General features: G+C 35.0%; 1 protein-coding gene across 2 annotated transcripts in view; it reads right to left on the bottom strand.

Annotated features, from left to right (window-relative positions):
- CADPS2 (calcium dependent secretion activator 2) overlaps window positions 1–19,732 on the bottom strand; it is a 299,634-nt gene that overhangs the window by 63,076 nt on the left and 216,826 nt on the right. For both annotated transcript variants that reach the window (XM_050324387.1, XM_050324385.1), the window contains exons 14-17: window positions 19,326–19,427; window positions 15,145–15,208; window positions 12,965–13,088; window positions 10,425–10,445 (exon numbers count right to left, since the gene is read on the bottom strand). In XM_050324387.1, the coding sequence (XP_050180344.1) occupies window positions 10,425–10,445; window positions 12,965–13,088; window positions 15,145–15,208; window positions 19,326–19,427 (311 nt within the window). The remainder of the gene's footprint in view (window positions 1–10,424; window positions 10,446–12,964; window positions 13,089–15,144; window positions 15,209–19,325; window positions 19,428–19,732) is intronic.

Here is a 19,732-nt window from a genome sequence, read left to right as displayed (position 1 = left end):
CATAGTACAGTGATAAAATATACAGCTTTGATGCAATCTTTGAAGAAACATTGGATTAGAATCTCCAGCAAACATCTACTTCAAGGTGAATTAAAACCCACATTGTTTTCATGAGAAAACAAAGTAGGCAAATTATTTATTGAAGCAACTAAGAGGAATTTTTTCAAATCTTATTAAAATAACCATATAGCCTGACATATTGAAATAATACATTTTCCAAAACCACAATCTAACTCAAGAAAGACGTACTGCAGGAACATGGACCAAGCACAAAACATAGACCAGGAAACAAAATTACATTCATAATGCCAAGATCACTGTTATCAATACTGTACTGGATTGCATTTGCAATTTTTATACTATAGAACAATTATATGAATATAACAACAACCGTATTGAATCAAGTGAGATTAGGAAGGATTGGTCCAGTCCCTATTATTTAGGCTATAGTATAAAGACTACTATTGGATTCAGACTAAACCAGTGGTTTCTACACTTATCCTGGACTGAAACTGCTGTTTCCTCTAGTGGTCAGTGTCCTCCCTGCCCTGAACACACAGCAAGTACTATTCATACAGATCACTAGCAGTGTCACAGATGTAAATGAGGAATAAAATATTAATACAGAGTATGACAAGTCATACAGAGCATAACTTGCACATCTGACTTCAACATAAACAACTCATTTTATTACAAATTCACCCTGATCTTCATTACCTTACTACCAACCAAGTAAACAAAATAATGGCATTCGCAATGGCATTCATTTCTAATAAGCTGTAAACTATTCAAAAATTATATCCTAGAAGGGCTCCTTTAAATTATTAAGAAAGTAATTCTAATAATTATATTGCATCTTGTGTTGTAGTTTTACATTCTCCTCTCTCACTAAGGAGAGCAGGAGAAAAAAGATTTACTAGCTAACTGTGAGATAATCCTGCACCACCACTGTGATGAGATCATGATGAAGAGAAACATTGTCTCAGGTAAGTACCCATTCAATCGATCAAGGCACTAAGGAAATGCAGTTCTGATCCCATGTGCTGAAGAGAAGAATTTGTGATCAGAAATGGAAATGGACGGAGAGTCTGGTTCTTTTGGTGTGCTTGTCTGAAAGGCGTCATAAGCCTAATAAAATGAAGGATGAAAGACAGGATCAGAAGTGTTCCCACACAGGAAATGTGGGAATACAGTGTTTCCAAAGCTGGAACACTAGGGAAGGAGAAGACCTACTTATGATCAGGGATGATGCTGGCATAAGAATAAATCAGTCGTTATAAATGATTTAAACTAGAAACTGTAATTTTCAGTCATTATGGGACTAATGTTCAGGATTAGTTTCTTCAGCAGAATTAGCATGTTTAGGAGGAAAGAGAATATAAAACTGTAAATATCCCTTTGAGGTGAGTATGGCAAGTTTCCGAATGATGTTTCATGGAAGAATGACTAAATCTGTGGATTACAGTGAATGAATTCCAGTTTCACTTTTCATAAAACTCATGATGCTATTTACTATTTGCTAGTTTACTCTGTCTGTCCTTGAACAGGCAGCAGTCACGAGCATTGAGGCCATGCTGCTGAGAACACAGCTGCACTGGGCAGGGCACATCTCCAGGATGCAGGACTACCACCTCCCTAAGATCGTGCTCTGTGGGGAACTTGCCACTGGCTGCCGCAAGAGAGGAACCCCGAAGAGGAGATACAAGGACTCCCTGAAACAATCCCTCAGCCTTGGCCATATTGATCACCACCATTGGTCTACTCTGGCCTCCAATCGGGAGGCCTGGAGACACACCATCTATAACGCTGCTGCTGCTTTTGAGAACACACGCAGGATCACTCTCGAGGAGAAAAGACAATGCAGAAAGAATCGCGTCTCGTCGATATCACCTGGGGAGTCTTTCTGCTGTGCCTTCTGCAACCTGACTTGTCTATCTCGCATTGGCCTTTTTAGCCATCAGCGTGCTTGTAGCAAGCGTGGGTAGAGCCCTTCTCGGATCTTCATTCGCGAAGCCTAGCCATCATGATGATGATGAGCTTACTCTGAAACAATTTATTACTTGCTAAACCCAAACAAATTACTCTTGATGTTTCATACAGCTTTTCACAATATTTTAAAAATCATGATTTTCCTATGAGATTTGTTTATAAGAAAAGGTAGCAGAGAATTGCACTCATTCTGCATCCTTGGGCAAATTTCTCTAATTTTGTTGTCATTTATTTATAATAAATCAGTAGAGACAATTTCTTCTGGATGATATGTACTTCCCTACATTTCACTTAATCTTCATCTAAAGCTTCCTTTTCCATCTGTAAGTTACCACATCAGCTAGTCATTTTTCTCTGTAACTAAAGACTTTTCACCTTCAAATTGTAGGTAGTATGTTTTATGGGAAACCACGATTTACGTGGGTATATAAACAAGGGGTTATGAAGTAATTTGAAACATAAGAATGAAATACTAACTTTTTTTTTTTTTTTACTAAGCAAGTAATATATATGAAACATGAGTAGCAATAAATTCTTATCTGGAAGTTTTAGAACCTCCAAAATACCTGAACAAAATACTGTGCCTGGCTTTGTAAGCATTAAAGAATTACAGGAATGGAAATCAAGTGCTGTCAGTTTTCATTATCTTCATGATGTCTCTCTTCCCACAATTACTAAGGGTTGTTAAGATGTGTTTACACTGCTCAAACTAACAAGTTGCAGTGGGAGTTGAGACAGTAAATATCCTGCTTGACATCTTTTAGAAAATAAACAGAAAAAGCCATCAATCATCTGTTTTCAGCTTCACTTTCTGCTGAAATGAAAAAGCAAACCAGGCTTTGCAAATAATGGATGCTTTCTCAAGTATGCATTACCCATGAATCACATAGATACAGAGAAAATATTGTTAAGTGAGATAAGTTAACTGACTAAACCGCTACTGAAATGAAAAAGTGACTGCTTCATGGACCAATTGAGCCTAGGGCCGCAAGGGACTGTCAGATCATCCAGTCTCACCTGCTGTGTCATACAGGTCCGGGAGCTTCTTGCCTGAGACAATCAGGATGTCTAAAACCTAACAACACTGTCTCTAAAACCTAACTTAAGCTTACTTTCCATAAAAGAGTTTATCTTTGAAGACAAATGTACAATTCACCTCTTTCATTTTCTCCCCAGTATATAAGCTGTTAAACATGAGTGATTAATTTCTCATTGACATTTGCTGAGTACAGGAATCTGCTGATTAAAGAGGCAATTTTCCTTGGTTCTGAATGCAGTGCCGCTATGACATTCCTGTATATGGCCTCCCAGTTTTCCCCCCAGTGACACAGCATACATCCCTTACTGGTTTTCCCTGCCTAGTATTTCATCCTTCCTCCTTTTCTTCAAACAAGCACATCCAGAGCAAGACACCCAGGAGAGTCAACCTGTCTTAAGGTCAGAGACCAATGGCAGGGGTATTGGAAAAAATGCAAGTAGCTAAGAGACCCTCAAGTTCACAGTCTCTGTGGGCTTACAGAAACCTTCACATCCAGAGAGACAAATGTGGCTGGAGACTTCTGGGGTGATGTTGCAGTTTACGATGAGGTCCAGCTCATTTTATGCAAAAGTGCAACAGAACATCCACTTTGCATTTTGATCCTTCATGTAAGACAACTGGCATTTGTTTTAATTTTCATTTCATTTCAGCACTGTTGCTCTGGTTGCTGGCAACATTCAGGAGTTGTGCTAGTGAACATTAAAGCTGCCAGTGTTAAATAAAGCCTGAAGAATGTTCAAGATGTCTAATAATGGAGATGTCTGAAGATCAACTAATTTGTTTCTATGCATGTCGCAGAATTAGATGTAGGGAAGAGCAGATAACGCAATGACAGGATACACTGCACACAGAGCAGTGCACGAGTTAAGCAAGTTTTGGAGTTCCTGAAAAAATTTTGTCTGTGTACATATTCTGTAGGGAGACCTAAATCTTGCCAAGAAATCTAACTGATCCACTCCAAATAGGAACCTGAGAATGAACTCAGATTGTTGCAGAGGGGATGACAGGGACACCCCATTGTAAAGCAGGACATAATACAGTTTGATAATACAGACACATCATAATTTGGGCATTACAGATCCAACTCTACTCCAGCAGGGTCCATTACTCTGATCTTTTTGACATGTGAAAATTGCAAGATTGCTTCTAGACTTCTATCAAAAGCAGTACAAATATCAATAAACTGGAGCTAATATGTTAGTAAACCTTAACTGACTCTGAAGAGCTAATCCACAACTAGGATAATCCATCCACAGATAATTTAGATTTTACTGTACTGGATTTTTTTGCAACTTCTCACAGAATTAATTCTGCATGAAAAAGTACAGAGGGACATCTGGGAGGACATTCTATGTTTTTCTGATTTAAAAATAAAAATCTATCCTTCTATGAATAGTTGAATTTAACTTAATTATGAAGTTGAAACCAGTCTGTCCATAACTGTTTTCTAAAAATTCAATAGCATTTTAAATTCTATAGAAAAAAAATCAGAATCAATTACCATTATCAGCTATGTACAGAGAGATTATGAGATTTGTAGAAAGTTAGAGTTTATATCTCCTAGCTCACAACCTATCATTTTATAAAGTGGGTCACACTACAATATTTTCAGGTTTTAAAAATTTATCATAGTTTTCACTTGCATTACCTTTATGGGGCAATCACAGGTTGTTTTTTTTCTCTGTGTGTTTGGTTTTTTTGTAGGTTTGTCTTTTTTTTCAAGAAGGGGAATCGGCTCATGGAAAAGCACTGGAACAACAAATTTGAAAAGGTATAAACAGCCAAAAAAAGACAGAGATTAAAAGAAATCTCCTTGTTTAATGATGTTCAAAGCATTTATTTTTTGATTCTTTGTTTTCTGGTTTTGACAGCATAGACACATGCAGTTGGTATTTTCTTTCTTTCCCTCACTTCCAATTTCTCTTCAAGGGGGAAAGAACTGATGTTCTCCACGCTTTCTGATCCAGTGGAGTAAAACTCAGAGATAAGAAACATGGTAAACTGCAAGGCTCCATGAATGAAGAGATCTGAATAACTCATATACTAGATGGAGAGAAAACTGGCACCTGAAAGTGCAGACTTAGCACTAAGTATTTTTAAAAAACAGAAAAATCTTAAGAGTCTAAATTTTTGAGACTTACTGAAAAATGACAACAAATCTAATGCTGACAGGTAGGGAGAAGGGAAAAGGATACTTACAATTATTAACTGAAACAAATTAAAAAATACTAATTGAAGGTACAAAATAAACAGAAAATAGTATGAAATTTAGCAGATTTGCAAAGGTAGGTTGAACTAGACTTGTGCAGCAGCTTTTCTTGATAGGATATTTTCTTATAAAAGAAATTCAGTATATCTCATCTATTCTGACTAGTAAAGCATTTGATACTGTGCCTCATGGGAAAACTATCAGTTAAGCTGAAGAAAATGAGGATTAAAAAAGAAATTATGTGTTGGATAAAGAAGATGCTTCAAGTGAGAGGCTATAGGTCATGTTGAAAAGAGCAATGGAAAGTTTCTTGAGGGATTCCTTGAAGATTCATCTGGGTTTCCTTAATATTTTCAGGAATGACTTTAGAATAAATATTAGGAGTGCAATGATAATGTAAAACATTGGTAATAGATAGCAGGGTCAAAATGCAGTAACAAGAATTGGAACATATTAAAATACTTTAAAGAATTAAAGAAAAACATTAAACTACTTTAAGAAGGAGAGCGATATATTTTGACACATGAACAGCAAAAACATTTGCTACAAACTGGGAATATGTCAGCTGGAAATGATTAGGACTCTGAAGACTGGGTTGAATTAACTTTTCACAGAATGGCTGTGTGTCACAAGCACGATAACAACATCAGAAGACAAGTGTTCCTTGAATATACTAGATGAAGCATTTGTGGTGTAACAGTATTGCCACTACTGTGCACGGCATATCATAGGGATGACTTTGCTCAGTTCTTGTCATAAATGTTCAAGAAGGTGGAATTCAAACTTTAAAAAGATAGACTGCTAAAGTGATAAAAATAAAGAACTGAAGGCTAAAACTCTGAGACAAGGTGATGAAAGCCTAGGTTGCATGAGTATGAAACTCTTGTCTAAAAATGCATCATAGAGCATGGAGGAATTGGAGATGATGAAATGCTAATGAAGGATGGAACTATCCCTTCCTCATTTGGGATACAGGACAAGGTTAGCATGCTAAAAATTGGGAACTAATTTTAATGTAAGGTGATTGATACACGTACAGATCAAACTGGACTTGAAATGATGCTCATGTGCCTGAAGTAGGGGTTAGAAAAGGGAACGCACAGCGACAACGACAGACTCGGCCCTACTGTTAAAAGAGGATGTAGGTATGTTTACAAGAGTATCAGGATGGGAACCTAACAATCCAGGAGTTCTTTAACAAACTTCTGCTCCAAAACTGAAATCAAGGATGTTTGCCCATATTCCCTTCTTTCCATTTAGTTGCACAACAGAGACTAAGACGATGCTATGCCCCTGTGCAACTCATTCACTTTTGTTTGTTCAGTGAAATGAACATGCATGGAGAGCTTTAATCAAGTCCTCTCCAGGTACAATGACTCTCTCCACTTGCCTTCTCAGCTTCAATAATGTTTGTAGTGTTCTTCTTTTTTAAGTCAAACAGATCCTTCTGAGCCTTGAGGGAATTTACATACTCCCTTTCCTTTGGAAACTTACGTGTAATGAGTTTGTTAATGATCGATGCTTTTAAAAAACAGCAAACTGTTGAGTTGCTCCTGACCTTCCCTTGGATGGAGTTAATAGTTATTCAGCCTTTGGCAGTCTGTCTGACAGAAACAAATATTAGGATGACCAACTGTCAGTTGTCTTTCAGCAATTGCACACTACACAGTAACTATTTGCCCTGATTTTAATGGAATTTATTCCCATTCCTTTTATTCAAACAGTTTGGCAGAAGGAGCCCAGTATACTGAGTCATTACAGTATTTTAAAAATAATGAGTTAAAAGACAACTGCCTAATAAGTCATATCTTTACAATCTGTCTATTGCCTCAGAAATGAATATTTGTGGAAAATAACAGTTCACTTTACAGCCATTTACCACTTTAATCCCTATCCCAGTCCTTTTGTATCCGTACAAGGTAATGCCCCTGTGCTCAAAAATGTATTTACGTATAAGTTTCTGTCATTTCTCAGACAATAACAGAAGCAATAGCAGAGTTAGTTACTCCTCAGCTATTCAGATTTCAAATAAATTTAAAGAATTCATTTCTGAGAAGGAATTAACAAAGTATTTTAATACTCTGTGTGTGTTAATGGATGTGTTAAAATATAAGTAAAAAATAAGAAATCTGTATAAGGAAGGCCATCTTTTTTGAAGGATAGAGAAAAGAAGTGAAGAAGGCATGCAAATTTCCATAGGTTACTTCCATTGGAAGTATACAAAATGCATACAAAGAATGCTATTTGTCTCTGGCCTCAGAATATAGAAGGTCCAGTTATGTTCAACATTATCTATAGGAAGAATTAATGCAAGTTAAATACTGAATAAAACAGGAAAATTTGCCATACACAAAATGATCTAAAAAGTACTTTCAGATAGTAAAGTTTCAAAGGCAGTATATGTTGAAGTGAAAATGGGTCATACTTAAACAGAGATTTTCCCATATTGATGCTGTGATTCATATCCTTGACAAATTATAAACCCTTCCTGCAAACTACAAGGGCATTATATGAGAGTTCTTAGATATAGTTCAAAATTATAATAGTAAGTTTGCTGATATTCTCCTCATAATGGCAATTTTATACTGACTGAGCATATTAGCTACTCCATGAGAATTTCAGCTGTACGTGTAATAAGGAATGACATGCTGACTCCTGTCATTGCAAACGTAATTTTTGTTAAAAAATCTGTTCTGTATTCATAACAGTACAATGACAGGGCAGTGTTAAATAAAACGTCATCCTGACTAAACAACTATTGTTGATGGAAGAACTGCTTATACCACCATGTCTACCATTAAGAATGTAACCACAGTCTTTGGGAAAACATTCAGAGTCTTGTTCAGTTGAGACTGAAAACGAGAGCACTTCGGGAATAGACCTAGGAACCTGGCAACCACACTGCTGAGAAAGGATTTTCTGAACAAAAAGAATTTGCATGTTCACCTCTGTATTACCTAACAAGGACACTCCTGCAATTCTTCATATAGTAGCTAGTACACAAGCCAAAGGGTAAATAATAGTTACCAAGAAATAGTTCTTCTTCATTTTTCATGAAAATGCAACGTATGGTATTACGGCTAAGCATATTGTACATCAAGTTCATTACTATAGGAGTCCAGCTAGTGACACTAACAGGAGTAGGATTTGGCCCTGTTAGCCAGGCTAAAATGTAATTTTATTGGGATTCCCCTCAGTGGCTTTATCTTTTGCATCAGAGAAGTGGGTTCAATGGTACACAAATTTCTGGTGAGCACAGTCTATTTACTCCTTTTAATACTTTTTTTCTTCTGAGTAATTTTTAGTTGCATTTTTAGTCATAACTCATATTTAATTAAGAAACTAAATTATAGACACAGCCTAAAACCCTCCACCTAACTCACATAGTGAATTTCCATTTACTCACTGTATATGATAGCCTCTCATCCATTCTCTAATCTAGTTATTTGCCAGGTCACTTAAGGGACAGCTTTGCTATCCTATTTTAAGAACATGGTTTCTTTCAAAGCATGCATAAACCTAATGTAAAATGACTGAAATCAGGTATAGTTTTTTTTTTCTTTTTGCTGTGCCTGTAACTATGTCATCTGTGCTTAATGGTCTAGGTTTGTGACATAAAGAGCCTGAGAAAAAATAATAAGGGTGTGGCTCAAGGAAGATTTGCACTGGAGGTGATACACATCATATAAAAGTGTACAGATGAGGTTTTAGAGTGCAAAGGTCAAAGGACACACTCTCTAAAATTACTTTTCTCATTTCACAAACTAATTTCAACAAATTAATTTCTGAACTTCTAATTTTAAGAAATATTTTCTTTAATACTTACAGGTGTAAAAATAGCAACTGGAATTACTCGTTCTATCTAGTTTTAGGTATCTTACCTAGAAGGGAAACTGTCTTAGGGTATATTTGTATTTGATGGTGTGAGATAGGTCCTTTCAAAGAGAAATTGTTGAAGGACCCTCCAAGCAGTCTGAATTTTCTGCTTAAGGAACCTCTCCCTATTGATCAGAGGGAGTCAGCAGATTCCCTGTGCAATCCTATCAACCCATCCTAACAGACTGTAGCAAGAACAACCCATACCAGGAGTGCATTGTTCTCTCTCTTTTTTTTAGAATTCCAAATAGATCTCTTCTCTTTACAGGGCATTTAAAGCTTTCAAACAAAAATCAGTGGAAGTTTTGGAAATCTGTGGAATTTTCTGAATCTTTAGTTATGAACATAGACTTCAAAAGAAGTAGTTTTAATAATCTGCTAGTATTTTTCAAGGTCCTCATTGCCAAGGAGCTCCTCTTTGAACTACATTCATGCAACCTTTATAGTCATCACGCCAGTCTGTCTTTCCAGATGGAAAATTATTGCATCCTGAGAGCATTACCAGGTCAATGCCTCTTCCCATAACAGTGGTTGATATTATTTGTGAAGCCCCACAAAGCATCATGATCAGTCTTCCTTTGGGTATGTGCATATGTCAGGAGAGAAAAAGCAGTATGCACATCTATTTCATAGTGTATATAGGCACAATTCCTCATACTTCTATGCAGCCAGTACCACTCAGTCACAAACACTACTTCAGCTGTGCTCTTTGCGTGATGACTTTTAAATATCGGGACAGAAGTACTTGAAAAACCCTTTTTTTACTACTGAAGAATATACACCATATTAGCTTCTATAAAATCAGGAACACAAAGAACTACCATCCTCGCAACATTCAGCTGTAACTAGAAAAATATACATATCACTAAACAAAGCACATCAGTGAAATGTAAAACCAGTTTTACAAAATTAGTTCTCCTAGCAAGACCTTCATCAATAAATCCAGCAGTCCCATTATGAAACGATGACTATGAAATTACATTTCCCTAAATACACAAGCTGATTTTTCAATTTAACAGATAAACTTTCTGCCATCATTTAGTTATATCTCTTTCACAGAAACTACAATTGCATCATATTTCAAAACAGAAAATTAGCTAAACTGCTGATAAATATGTACATCATAGTTAAGTATCAGTGTAAATGAAGAATGTATGGATTATACTACAACAAAATTAATTTTAATGTTCACAAATATTCTGGTCAGTATCTTGGTATTGTAGAAATTAACAAAAATAATAAACAATAAAACGACAGACACAACACAGTACATCTGAAATACATGCAGACATGCATACAAATAGTAGTCACCTGAGTCCTTTTCTGCTGTTGCTAAATGTAAAAAGAAAAAAAAAAGAAGAAAAACATCATTACAGAAATTAAACTAATTTAACTTAATTAGGGAAGAATAAATACCAGATAAGAAGGTAAAATCTTCTTAAAATCATAAGTGCATCACTACAAGTGATAAATTTTGTCAGGTGAGGGAGAAATAGTGTATGTTTTTAAGTAGTATATTTGTACTTACTAGTCATATATATTCTTTATTTCAGTCTTAATTTATATTCAGAAATTTATTTCATTGACCCATGACACACTGAGCTTGCATCCATATTGTGTCTGGGAATTTAGAAACATAAATAATAGTAAAAGAATACAAGAAAGTAAGAACATAAGAATATTATTTTCATTAGAACCTTCTTTTCATCTGCTTTTTAGGTACTTACAATTGGTCTATAGCTGATATTATCATGCAATAGTTGCATTTTAATTGACTGATATGATGTTGTTCATTGAAGAAATACTAAAAGGAGAAAAATCTCTAAAATGTATGACAGCCACATTGTGAGAAATTGAGGAATATTATAAAGATAAGGACTATATGCTTTCTGTATGCAATTTAAAGTTAGTATTTAATGCAAACACTAACATAAATTACTTTCAAGAGAAGAATGTAACTTCAATGCACAGATACAATAATGTTTCTATAAACCCAAAGAAGCAGAATGGAACCTATTGCTGAAAGTTATTACATTTATATGGATAAAAATGTAGGATGTTTGTAATGGCCAGAGTATAGAAAGGGACTAATACAGGTTTCATTGCTACTGAAAACCAGTGCATTAAATTTTCTGATGTTATGATGCTGGAGCCCTTCACTTTCAAATAGCATTCTACTTTATTCTCAGAAAAGTATTTAACTTATTTCTTGTTATATATGCAATGATCTATTGCGCTTTGAGTTTACAATTACATGAATGTAAAAATACTAAAAGAAATCTAGTTGTGTTCTAATCAAAAGGCAATAAATCCCAAAAGAAATTTGCAAGTCAAAATATGGGCGACAGTTTCATGTGCTGTTCCCTTACTGCAGTGTTAACAAACCAAAGTCCAAACTTTGCTACTTTCAGTGGAAGTCCCTCAGTTTAAAATCTTAGGAAAAGATGTATTTACATCACTGCAAAAACTTTTCCAAATAATTTTATTGTCAGTGAGTTTAGATATCTTTTGCAAGCTTCTGTCATATTGAAAAAAATGTTTCTATTTTTATACCCATTTTTTCAACAGGTTTGCAACACGACTTAAATACTGAACATTAAAAATTCCCTTTATGAATAAAGAAAGATAAGAAATAATGAAAACAGTTATTTTTTGCTTTTCATTTTTCCAGAATAGATTTATTATTCATCCTTTTTTCTTTAACACAACATGATATCATAATTAATTATGATAAACTGGTTACTAAGATGGTTTCATGTTGTTACTTCCATGATATAATACTGGTTGCTATAGTGATGAGATGGGTCTTTTGTTAATCACTTGTGAGATTGGTTAACTCATATTTTTCAGAGAACTTCAGCAGAAATGAAAAAAATGTTGGCTTTACAATATTGCTAAAGAGATGAGGCTTCTTCGTCTTGCTGCTATGTTAACTATTTCTTCTAGTGTGTTGCTAGAAATATATGCTATTAAAATATACATAAAAATTAGTATTTTTAATAAACAGAATTAATCCTTCAATATTTCCCTATAATTAATTTTATCTCCAAAAAGCAGTTATATAGATGTGCACACAGTTTTCTACTCCTGAGTATATCTGTACAGGCATATCTGAGGCTTTTTTGCTTTATGCAGAAAAAGAGATGTGTCTTAACAAGGCTATTATGATTTCCTTTTTGTTCTACATAAAGTTTAGAAATTGTAAAATGAAACCGTGTATCTCTGTTATTTTTTTAGCAGAATTTTAGTTAATTTCCTTATATACGTTCTAGAACATACCTAAATTCCAGAAAAACTTCTGATTACCTTCAAACCTAATATTTTGTCCCATTAATTAATTTAGACAATCAGGGTGTAATTAAGGTTTTAATAATCACAATATTATTATACATATGACAAAACAGCAGCAAAAATAATTAACATTTATCTATCTGTCTGCCTTATAAATACTTTAGAAAAGCATTTATACCCAGAGTTTTCAAATTTCAAAGTAGTAACACTGCTGTTAAGGAACGAATTTTCTGTCAGTAGTTTAATTACTAGAAATAGTTAGAGAAATAAAAAATAACCCATAAACAACCTCTTAGATTTATGAAAAACTCAAAAGTAAGAACAAAGGGCAACTTAAATTAGGAAGTTCTAGTCTTTCATTCAAACAGGGTCCCAGGAGGCATATTAAGGCAATGAATAGGAAAAAGCTCCACAGTTCACCAGCTGAGATTTTAATGAGACATTTCCCCTTGCTGTGGAAGGGGCTTATTCTGGAAAGGGAAAAGGCTGCTCTCAGAATATGTAGTTAATAGGCATTGTTGGCTTTTACAGCCATTTTGGCAGTAGATTGCTGTACTAACCTTCTATTTTGGCATATTCTGTAAGTCGAGTGTAATTGATCAAGGCAGCTTTCTCCAGACATTTTCTAACCACTTTCTTCACCTCTTCTGCTGGTATGGGAGTGGCAATATCTTTCATTAAAACCTGTGTCAGACAATTATACCACTTGATTACAATCATTACCCAAACCCCATGAGAAAACGATAAGAGTATCCTAAAGTTACTACAGATCTGATAATGATTAAAGTCAGAAATCAAAAAGGAACTATTTCAGCTGGTGGAACTAGATATTCATCTTTGAAGGTTTCTGTTCAACCCTGCTTTGACTGCCTATACAGTATTTATCCCTACTGTTTGGCACCTTGCAGCCTGCCAGTCAGTCTTAGTTTGGGTAATGTCAAGACCAGTATAACAACAGCATTCCGTGGATGGGATGGATCATAGTTACCACCAAAGATGTGGCTGTGGAAATTTGCTTTGTTCTCATCTGTGGAAATGCTTCCACCATTGCACAATCATGGACTCTTTAACAGAGTAAAGTTATTCAAATTCAACATGTCCTTGCTGTGAAAAAAAAAGTCATCTGTAGTAGATAAGGAAAACATTGAACTTCTGGTGGAATATTTTATTATGGACAAGTAGAAGGTTATAAAGGTTTTCAAAACCTGGGAGATGTTGTTACCTCACCTGTTGCAAGCGAGGTAAACTGAGAATCTATACCTCTTTATATGAATGCAACATTATATACTCTGGACTGCTATATAAAAAAAAGAATATTGTTAAAAATTCACTTGATTTTTTCCTTTAATTCTGTAATTCATTAAATTTCAACAGGTAGGTGTAAAAAACCTGACATTATGTTTTATCACATTCTAAGATAAATAATAAAATTTCAGGTAACTCACAACCTTTAAAAAATCCTTCTCTGTTGGATTCCCAGAAAAGCTACACCCTTATACAATATATCTAAAAATTCTTGTTAGATGAGGGGAGCAATAAATATGGTCTGGGGAAGGACATGGTAGAAAAGAAACTGTTTCAGCAACAGAGAAGCTGTTAGGAGGACATTGCAGCAAAGAAGACAGAACTACCATACTTGCATACACATATGGCTTATCTGTCTTAACTTGCTTCCTTGGGTTTTCAACAAATGAATATACACTGCACCAAACCTTTTATTCTGAATCTGATTTTTTTTCAAAATTTTCAAAGACAGATAAAATAAAATGGTTCTTACCCATTCTGCATCCACAAATATAGGAATATACATTTATTTCCAGTCAATATTGACAGCAGTGTTGCTTGAGCTAGAGTAGCATTGCCATTTGTAACAGCAGGAATGGCGAGAAGAAATGGATGTTTCATACAGCACAAAGGAATCTGCACAGCACTACAATCACTGAGATTGTAAGTGAAATAAAACATACATACTCAGACTCTCTATGTGTTTTTCAAACATGGCAGAGGTTTTCTAAGACAGAATCTCTATCCATGGAGTGTTCTACAGTGCAGAATAACTAATATTTGCTAGGACCAAACATCTCAGATTTTGGCAAATCAACACAGCCTGGGATCTAAGCTCCTTTTGAATTAATATCTTCATCAGACTCCTGCTGATACAATTCCTCTGGAATTTCTGCTGGAATTTAAAGTCCTCTTTCCTCAGAGATGACTGAGATGCTTTTATCATTATGAGGTATTCCCCTTTCCAGTAAATACAAGAGGATTTTCTGGGTAGGAGTTTACATTTATAGCTGTCCATGACAGATTTGCTGCATATAGCTTTCGCTTCTTAAATTGACTTAGATTATGCATTTATGGAATACTATTTGAATTATATAGAAGCTTTTTAATATTACATACAAGTATAGACATCAGCAGCATAGAAGGCATTGAAAGTAGGAAAAGGGGTCTGTCGAGTAGACTTGTACTACTTCAGAGGTAATGCTGCATAAGCATTAAATTAAACAGAAACAGAGTCACTACAGTGGCTTGAGGTCCAGTAAATAAGCCTCACAGAAAGAAGCTGTTTGCCTCTGTGGAAGACACTGCAAAAGAAAAAAATGGATCTTCCAGAGAGCAGTTAAAACCAGTAGTAAAATACCTGGGAAGACATGAGTCTGCTTTCAATAGTCTGAAGGCAAAAGAAAAGTGCAGGCTCAGCAGTCATGAAGAATTTGAAATATGTTTTCAAACTTACCCTTTCAAGTAATGAAAGTGTGGCTTTTAAAGCTCCTTCAGGACGTCCAAAAGGGAAACAGTATCTTAAAAAGTAAAAATATAAACAAAAAAAAAAAAAAAAAAAAAAAGGAAAGAAAAAACCCCAGAATTATAAAACCTTTGTTACAAAGTTACTTTGAGATGCAACTGTATAAAACTTGCATTAAATTATGTTAGCAGAAGACTCCCATACAAGAAACACTAATAAAAGCAGAAAGGCTCTTCATTAGTCTACCACGGAGTACATACACAGTACAGCAGTATCAACCCATCAGCATCTCAGGCCTTAAATACAGAAAAAAACTCCAAAAGGCAGAAAGCATCACTTCCAATTTCTCAGTTAAGAAGGATGTTTAAAGCTCTCTGATGAGCTTAATTGTCATCTTTCCCATGTAGCCATAACTGCCATACTGCTATGAAGTAGCATTCTGTATATTAGACTTTGTTTCAATACTGGGACAAGTATAAAATGCTAGATATTTTAGTTTCTAGAGATTCATGAGAGTATAAATGCTGGTAGATATTCCATATTTTTTCCGATTGTATTTAAATACTGTAGAAAAGCACTTTATGTTATCTTAAATTTTATCTGCTACAATTTAAACCACTTTCAAATTCTGTAAATTAAAAAGTGATTGTATTCATAGTTTTGTTTTTTATTTTTGTTTACTGGATGATCCAATATAGCAGCTCAATGAGACTATAACACTCAGGCAACTGCAACCTCTCTTAATCCTGTCTATAAAATCTTATTGGGATATCCCCAATTGAAAAAAGGATTTTTTACTTTGCGGAGATTATTTTTTTCTTAATATTACTCAGTGAGAATGGTAGCCTCCTATTCTAATGTTTTTCACTGTTCAAATCTTTTGTAATGATGAAAGGATTCAGACCAGTAAATTTTAGATCTATATTTTGGTCAGCCAAAATAAAGCCTTGTAAATGAGGTCAAAACAGGATTTCCTGCAGCGAAAATTCCACTATTTGTTTTTATCTCTGGAAATACTCAAGAGATAAAATTCACACAGCCAAGTAAGAGAGGTTAAAGTCCAACACACTCATGACAGCTTTCTCAGAAATATTTTGTCTTCCATGTTTGATGCCTGAGAGTCAGGCAGAGAACTGAAGTCTCAGTGGGTAGATAAGGTCACAGAGAGGAAAGGTGTAAGAACCTGAAGAACTGGGAAATAGTTCAGATGACAGCCACCAGCATGGGATGGGCTGACTGCATCTTAGTCATAATGAGGCCAGGCTGATAGCAACAAAAATGAAAATTAAAAAGGTCACAGGGGAGTATTAAAACTGGAAGGTGTGAGTCAGCTGGCAGGCATGGAAGAGCATCATTTTCTGATAGGTGCAACCTAGTGACTTAGGTAGACATAGAAAATGTTCAGTACATCTCTGAAAAGGCAGAAAAAGACATACAATCTTCAGCTAAACTGTCCATGACCAGCTGACCAGTTAATGAAGTGCTAAGCAATGGAGAGAGGGCAAAGCTTAGAAAAATTCTAACATATTACAGGAAAAAGAAAAAGTGTGTTGATGATCCTTGAAAGTCTGTACCACTGACCCACTAATTAGGATGATCAGCATGATTAGGAAATGTCGAGTGAGATGACAGAACTTGCAAATTCAACATTTTAACTCTAGAAATATGCACTTGACTGATATCTCCTTCAGACAAGATATAATGACAATATTTTGGGACACATATTTGAATTGCTTCCTTGGACAGCTAATTTAAGATTCATAAGAAACGATATGATTACAGATTTCCTCTTAAATGGGAAGAGGACATAGTTTGAGAGAAGAGGTGCTCTGTAGTAAATATCATACGACAATACAATTTAATAGAGTAGTGAAAGAGAACAGGCCAAGAAAATTTGGTATGTGTACATTTAGTACATGTACATACAATTTCAAGAATGGGAACTATGAAAAAATGAAAAACGTGAAAAATGAAAGCAAACATCACAGAGGTGCAATTAAAAAAAGCAAGAAACCTATAAGCAACCTGAGGAAAAATTCAAAAAAGCAGGAGCCCAAGTCAAATGCATGCCACAATTAAGAAATCAAAGTGCTGAAAATCAACCAACAAACCACTCCCCCTACCCCCCATCTGTGAATCCATGAGGAAGATAAAGAGGTTACTGTAGATAATCTGGCATTTAAAAACTGTAAAACCTATCTGAACATGGAAAACATGAAAGTCTCTGAAATATTCTGACAAATGTAAGCCGCATGGATGCTCGAAGTGACAGTAGAAAGGACAGTGGAATCAGGAAGCCAGCCTGGGAGATAGTGGGACTGTCTGATGATGAGGAATACAGGGCATTCAAGAACAGCGAGGCCAAAATAGAGAAATTCAGTGCATAAATGTTTACTGCTGAATGTATTCTTCAAAATATTCTGCACTTCACAGTTTTCACAGAAATTTTGAGGGACTGAAATATGGAGTTGTTTTAATACCATGTTCTCTTAAGAAAGCAATCTCACAGACGAGGTTAGTCTTTGTTAATTGATAGCAGTGATCTTTTTACATTTCCTGAATCAAGGCTTTATTTAAAATACTATTTCCAATGCTTTATCAGGTTGTCCTATATTGTGACTCTATATACTTTATAAATTCAGATTCTAGGGCACTATCTATTCTTTCTTCAGGTATTCTGCCGGTACCCTTGTTTAAGTGCAGACATTTCGCCTAATTTTTTTTCATTTCTAACATTTGTTCACAGAAAGAAATAGTAATTTCTCTTCAGCTGACAGAGCACTGTTTGTCTGCATTGATGAAACAGGATTTTAAGGCAAACCTTAGAGTCCTCTGAAAGATGGAGGCATTTATCTTTGAATGACATATTTAATTGCTCTCAAGAAGCTTCTAATGATGTTTAAATTTGCTCCAAATCCATCAAGATTGAGGCAGAAAAATTCAGCGGTCACTGATGTAGCTCAAACTCATTGACATAACTCTAATGTGTATGCTAGAAGACATGATGGGGTTTTTTATTTGTTTCAACTCAAAAGATTATTTAGACATTATCATACACTTTGTAATTAGTCTCATGCATGTGAGGGCTTGAATGTAGGAGGCAGTCTGTCCTATGCAGCTCTGTATCACTTCTCTTACAAGAGCTCTTTACTCCCATGGAAGGGAGGAAAAAGAAAATGTGCCAGAGAAGAATCTTTTAAGAAATGAAGGATCTTTTTTTTTCCCAAAAGGAATCCTCTCCGAGAAGAATTCTAACTCTCTTTAGTTTAATATAAAGTCCCAAGTGAAGACTGCTGTGTACTCCATGCTCAAAAAAATCTCCAATGACCTATCATGCCAGTGAATACTAGACATTTACCTTATAAAACCAGAGTGGCGTTCAACAAGCTCATAGCCAACCATGCCTAAAGAAAGCAGGCTGTTTCACACAGCACTATTTAACCATGGAACTGGTTGTCATGAGGTGACACAGAGACAAAAATTTCTACAAATACAGTCTAAAAAAGGATTAGATTGACAGAATAGTGGTAGATAGGTTGTCTTAGTGTGATAAAGTAACAGGTTTGGTGCCCTACATGCCATTTCTATGCTAAGCTTCATAAACCATCAGTTGCTACAAAATAGCAGGAAATCCAACGTTTGCTCTGCTTCTTGTAGTCCTTCCCTAAACATCTTTTACTGGTATTGACAGTTCTTAGTATGACACTCTTTAGGGAGGATGATGGCCCTGAGCTGATTTAGAAAAGACAAGTATATCATGAAACCAAGAAAATTACATTAGACACCAAAAAATTTTTATCTGCTATCTATCAAAATTATTTTCTACTCATGGTTTTTCTGATTCATAGTAATGCAGAAATAGTTATGCCTCAGTCACTTTCATTCAGATAATTTTCTTTGTTAGAGTTACACAAAGTTTTAAAAGCATCAACAAAAACAAGGCATATATTCTTGCACAATCTTTTCTACCATAAAAAATATGACTCACATGATACACCAATTTTAAGTACAAACACTTGTGAAAATAAATTATTCTGTATTAATCTATTGAAAATTTCTTTGCAGAAGATTATTTTATATTTACTTTACTAGTTCAAGACCAAAATCGAACATCATGAGAAAATTCTTCCAGAAAAAAATCTTAGCATTCATTGAATAAATCATACACTCACCTGAAATGGCTTATTTGGTTTTCTAAAAGGGAGGAAAGTCTGTCCTTAATTTCCTCAAACCTTTCTTTCTCTTCAATGGATACTGTTCCAATTCCATCTGGCCTGTAATATTAAATATTTAATAATTGTTGATATCTCTTCATGCTGATTCCTCTTTGAACAATGATCTTTATTTCTAAAGTTTTCATTTAACATGTGTGCTAATGCACCTTCTCCCTTTCCCATTACCTCGAAGAATAAGCACTTACTTGTGAATATTGTTAAAGAGCAGAGTGCAACTAGACAAAGAATTCAACTTTTGATCTGAACTTTAAAATTCAAGTCCTAAGTTTCTATCTGATTCCAGTATGAACACGAGGGAACATATCTCTCCCAAATAGTTCCAAAACATAGACAATATCCTTTCC

The sequence above is a fragment of the Myiozetetes cayanensis genome, unplaced genomic scaffold, assembly GCF_022539395.1.
Source record: "Myiozetetes cayanensis isolate MyiCay16 unplaced genomic scaffold, myiCay2020 scf3, whole genome shotgun sequence".
Lineage (NCBI taxonomy): Eukaryota > Metazoa > Chordata > Aves > Passeriformes > Tyrannidae > Myiozetetes > Myiozetetes cayanensis.
Note: the sequence above shows the minus strand (reverse complement) of the source record. Positions and strands in the feature narration are given on the sequence as shown.